At 40.7% G+C, this 5789-nt stretch overlaps 1 protein-coding gene across 1 annotated transcript; it reads right to left on the bottom strand.

The window, feature by feature from the left end:
- Positions 1-774: 774 nt before the first annotated feature.
- Positions 775-5316, bottom strand: LOC143314427 (inositol monophosphatase 1-like). The gene is made up of 9 exons (XM_076721443.1): positions 5216-5316; positions 4148-4234; positions 3882-4021; positions 3686-3790; positions 2959-3004; positions 2754-2862; positions 2234-2342; positions 1181-1332; positions 775-1005 (listed from the first exon to the last, which is right to left on the bottom strand). The coding sequence occupies exons 2-9, from the start codon at positions 4208-4210 to the stop codon at positions 878-880; spliced, it is 852 nt and encodes a 283-aa protein (XP_076577558.1). The 5' UTR covers positions 4211-4234; positions 5216-5316; the 3' UTR covers positions 775-877.
- Positions 5317-5789: the final 473 nt, after the last annotated feature.

Here is a 5789-nt window from a genome sequence, read left to right as displayed (position 1 = left end):
AAAGGTGATGATGAAGCATAAAGGGAATTCAAAGCATGCTGCCAGTCTCTACTAAAGCAAAGTCCTGCATGCAAATATAATAATTATATATATATATATATATAAAAAAAAAAAAATACCGCAAGTTCAGCCATCAAAGTGAAAGGAGAGCAACTTGAAGATCTAATTGCTGATGCATCACTGGCCTCTAGTGGTGAGTGGTAATATGAGTGTAATGAATTGTGTAAACAGCAATAAAGCTGAAATAGAGGCTCTCAGGCAATATGGTGACTTTAACTGTAAGTAAATTATATTGTTTCTAAAGTCACTTTAGCATCGACTTCACTCAGCGCTGTTGCCTCTAATGAGGGTAAAATCACCCCTGCAGAATTTCACTCGTTTCCATCAGATAATCACACGATCGAGTCACATGAGAGGAGAAATAAATTCAGTGACAGGAAATCCAGTCAAGACAACAATCAATGTCAGACGAGGGCTGTGATCTGATGCGGCGGGGGCGTGGCAGAGCAGAAAACAAACGCCTTCTTTAATGTGAATCTACAAACTGAATAATTCATGTTTCACGTAGGACCAAATGCACACAGCTACATGCTAAAAAGGCCTGTGTCCTGCTATGCAAAAACGGCAAGTGCTAAATTACAGCTGTTTCCCACTTCAATCAATATTTTTGATTGACAAATCGCAGAGGGGTAATCAAACGTAACCCGGAGGTCACGTCATTTGCCGACTGGAATGAAATTATGTGCAGCCAAGAAAGCACAGCATGCAAATTGAGACAATCAGTGGTGATTACAGCACAGAAACTTTATTTACGACACACAGCAACAGACTGGACTTTTCTTCTTGCACTCATTGTGAAACACATTCGTATATATTCTCATTTCTTCTGGATGGGAGCGTCGTCCCTCACCGCTGGGAATATTTCAATTTCCTTGATGATCCGCTTTGCAATATCCTCATTGTTTGCTGAAACCATCCTTCGAGACATCAAATCGAACGGTCCCCCTAAATTGTCAAACAAAACCTTCATTAAGAGCGGTTTCACCAAAACACAAATCCTGCTTTTAGCCCCAGTGTTCACTCATAACCTTCTCATTGATTGATTTGTAAGACTTTGCATTCACTTCACTGCTGCTTGGATCACTTCATGCTCTGTGATCAGGTTTGAAAGCATACACACCATCAACATCCAGCAGTACTCCTCCAGCTTCTTTGACTATCACCGCTCCAGCAGCAATGTCCCAGCAGTGGATCCCGATCTCAAAGAAGGCCTCCACCGCCCCCGACGCCACCAGGCACATGTTAGTGGCAGCTGTCCCAGAGCCACGGAGCCTGTCAGGACAGATCAATTAGAGATGAATGACTTCAAGTAGGCTGCACTGCTCTACAAAGGCAGCAAGCAGTAACTACAGATGCAGAAGAAAAGGTTTCAAAATTTCAGACTGGTCAGCAAACAGAAGTTGAAGTTTCTTAATTTTATGCATTTTTTAAGACAAACATAAATAAATGCCAATATAGAACCTGCATAAAGCTTAAAATATGCAGCACTGCACTCTGACTTTGCATAATTCTTAAGGAAAGCAAAAAAAAAATCAATATTAATTATTGACAGTATGCAGTTTTGCTAGCTGTCTCTGTCTGACTGCTTTACAATGTAATAACTCTGATTTCAAGGTAGATTAACAACACTAATATTATGAATTCCACTGTTAATAGCTGACATGGTAGTAACTGCTACTCTCCTAAGCTAGTTAGCTTTAGCAAGAGTTTAGCTAGCTGTTTTTTAGCACTGGAAGTGGATGCAGCTAAGCCTCATTTAGTTATTTGGAACCAAGAAATAAACTTGTCAAAATAGGTATTTTTCAGTAACAAATAACAGCTGGAGGGAAAAAGCAATACGTACATGTAGTTCTAGCTTTAGCTAAGGCTAGCTGTGGCTTCCTCACCAGCTAGCCTTCGCTTGACACAGGTCTCTGGCTTTAGCTGTTTAACCTATTTGTTCCTCTCTTATTGTAATAAGTGCAACAGTCGCTTTTAGAGCCACAAGATGATCAAACTAGAGTGCAGTTAGTTAGTTTAGCTTGGATTTAGCGTCTTCTTGAGGTCACTGCAAATTGCACCTGCGGTTTCTGAGAAATGAGTTTTGAAAGGATAAAAAATGTCAGATTCCTGTTTTTGCTTTGCAGGGTGGCACACAGCGTAATCAGTCTATACACATGTGGAGACCACGTACCCATGCACTGGGATGCACAGGATCTTCTTCATGGTGGAGAAGATCTTGGTCACCTTTTCCGGGGTCCTGTCAGTTCCATGCTCAGAGATGATAATTGACTTATGGATATCTGTAAAGACAGCATTCCAAAGGGGTTAATATTACGTAAACACAGTTGTGACAGTGACTATAAAGGTGCCCACACTCACAGATCCGGTACCAGTCAAACGTCCTCCAAACTCAATGTGTTAAACCTTTCTGATCTGGAGGACTCTGCTTGAATGCTTTATTTTTACATTCCTAGAAAAAATATTTCACCTTGAGGTCCTTGATGCGAAAGTGATGATGAATTGATATTGTTTCCAGATATTCAGCTTCAGTTTGAAAAGCAGGGCAGAGGATGCCACACGTTTGTGGTCACTGCAGAGCTCCATGTTACTGTGTTACTTCCTGGGTTTCACGGCCCTTTTCCTTCTCAACTAATGCTAAATTATTTGTCTTTTGGCTGCTTCGACGCTGCACAGAAATATGACTGCGTTACCTTTTACATCAGACACTTGAATTGGATCATCATCGCAGAAAGCTCCCTTCCCCTTCCTCGCTTTGTACATCTTGTCCTCCAAGCAGCTGTACACCACACCAAACTCCAACTGAAAACAGAAGTCACTGCTTTAGCTTCCATGTGCTAACTATGGATAAACTCCTTTTATTGACTCTAAAGGACTCTGCTGTTTGATTTGACATACCTCCTTATTGACAGCAAAGGCAATAGACACAGCCACAAAAGGGAATCTGCAAAGAAGTCAGAGTGAGCCATTACATAGCTAGAAGAAGTACTTTTGTCTTACAAAAGTATTTGAAAATAAGGGATTTCATAAAAGATGGTTAAGAAAATTCTTGAAAGGAAGTTTGACATAGTTTATTAACTTTCTTGCCAAAGTGAGAAGAATGACACTACTCTCATGTCGCTCTGTTAATTATAATAAAGAAAGTTATGAAGCTGGAGCATGGCGACACTTAACTTAGCTTAGCTTAGCTTAGTATATCATACAAACTGGCTCTGCTCAAAGGTAACAAAATCTGCACAACCACAAAAAATTCACTTATTTGCTTTTTTTTGTTCAGAGAAGCGAATAAGTTTATCACAAATGTCAACTTACTGCTTGAACGCTAGGCTAATGTGTAATAGCTGCTACCTGAGCCCTTAAAAATCCACGACTCAGAAAGTAAGATGTAAAAGCCATATATAGTTTTGTTTAGACGCAATGAATCAGAGTCTAATGTATTGATCCACAATTAGCTAAGCAGCTACTGTGAATAATTGTTGCCATACTGCAATAAACCTAATTTATTAGTTAATTTAAGGACAAATCACACTTCTAATGCTTAGTTCTGCTGTTTGAGTGGAGTCCAGTAACACAAAGTAAATCCATTAACGCAACAATTTGTCCTTTGGCAGCACCGACATCTTACCCATGGACGAAGTTTGTGGTGCCGTCCACGGGGTCAATGATCCATGTAGGTTTGTCAGTCAAGATACACGGCTGCCCCTTCGCCACCGACTCCTCCCCGATGAAACTGCGGCACAGAAGATGGAGCAACGTCAAAACGTGTCAAACAGTGAGCACAGAAAGATTCCCACGTAGGCGTGTCTGTGTGCATGTCTCACCAGTGTGTGCCTTCGCCGAATTTCTCTTTAAGAGACCCGATGATGATTTTTTCCACCCTCTCATCAGTCTTAGTGACCAGGTCTACAGTGGAGCTCTTTGTCATGACCCTTATTTCACTCTCCCCGGCTTTCCTAATTTCCTACACAAAAGGGATATTATTGGTAGGATATTGAGGTTAAAATAGTGGATATATCAATTTTCAAAGATGTTGCAAACTGCAGAGAAGAAAAACATTTGGAGGCTATTACAGATGGCTCTTACGTACAGCTCCAGCTTTTCTCGCCACTTCAACAGCAAAGTCATAAGGTAACTGCCATGGGTCATCCATTTTGAGGGGTTTACTGAGGAGAGCCTGTAAAATGAATAAAGTTTGAATAAGTGCAATAATGGCTCATAAATGCATAAACGTGCATCTTAAATAAATATATAATCAGGAGCTAACAAGTGGGAGCATGCCTGACGTAAAAAGGTGTGAACGCCTCGTCTCTGAGGCCCACAAAACAATGCGTCCAAACATGCATGCCAGGCGCTGTTCTCTTGTAAAAGACTGAGTTACGTAACACTTCCGCAGCTGGCAGACTGTCTGTTCTGCATTATTCTAAATCTCCACCACAGGCCACAGGTTTTAGGCTGGAAATCAGTGAGATAAATAAAACACCGTGCAGGTTCGGCTTCGGAAGTCGGGGTTGGGCACGAAAAGCCAAAAGTTCTTGAATAAATAAATACAAATTACATCACTTGAATGCTATTTCCTGCACTTTGTGTTTTACAAAAAACACATTATTCTTCTTCTTCAACTAAAAGTGTGTAAGTATTAGCATCAAAATATACTCACAGGATCAAAAGTACTGCAGAATGGCCCATACCAGAATAATACATATACTTATCAATGCATTACTGTGTTTTAACTACTTTATATACTGACAGGTAGCTTAATCCATAGCAGTGCATCATAATGTGTTAGTTCACTTAGATTTCGCATTAACAATCTGAATCCACAAAGTAACAAAGTAACTCAAGTCATCAAATAAATGGAACAAAAAGTACAATATTGGCTGGAATTACTGAAGCAAAGTGTAAGTACTTCAAAATTCTAGTGGAACACAGTAGTTGAGTAAAAGTACTTTGTCACATTCCACTACTCTGTGTGTTGTGTAGCTCTATGACGAGGACGCCCTCATGTAGAGTTTTTAGTCATAAGTTACACAACAACGACCAAAAAAAAAATAGAGTTATTAACAATTGTCCATCTGCTGTGATGATAAACACACGGCTGTTACCACACACGTATCATGTCTCATCCATGCAGGTCTAAAACGAAAGGGAAGCTTACCTTGTGAAGTCAGGTGGGGCTGTTAAAGGTATAGCTCGCAGACACTCGTGCACCTTCTTTAAAAAACTTTCAGTTGCTTCATTGGAGAGATGAAGCAACTCCACAAATCTGGCATGACAGAGTGGGAAAAGTACTAGCCCCGCCCTCATGTGTTTCTTCATAGCAACCCGAGGAATGAAAAAAAAAAACATCTGCGCTTATGAGGGCAGACCTGCAACAACACGATGCCACATTTACTGCACAGCGAGTGCATGTATGGCCGCCTAAGTGGAAAATTTTTGGGTCCTGAGACGTCCTCACTGAGTGTGGAGGTGTCACAGGAAGACACGCCCTGCTGCGTTAAGGTCTGTCACATATGTGCATGCAGCAGCTGGCACAGCTAGTCATTAAGTGCTGAACAATGCAGCAGAGAAAATTACTGTATACAGTATACTCTGAGTGTTGACGTCAGCTCACAAACATTTCACTTCTAAATCACATTCACTGAGTTGAGAAAGGTGAAAATCTTACATTTTTTGGAGAAATGAGTGTGCATTCAAGCTCCTGACTCAGTTTTGACACGGGGTTTTGCATG

This window comes from Chaetodon auriga, chromosome 21, assembly GCF_051107435.1.
Source record: "Chaetodon auriga isolate fChaAug3 chromosome 21, fChaAug3.hap1, whole genome shotgun sequence".
Classification (NCBI taxonomy): domain Eukaryota; kingdom Metazoa; phylum Chordata; class Actinopteri; order Chaetodontiformes; family Chaetodontidae; genus Chaetodon; species Chaetodon auriga.
Note: the sequence above shows the minus strand (reverse complement) of the source record. Positions and strands in the feature narration are given on the sequence as shown.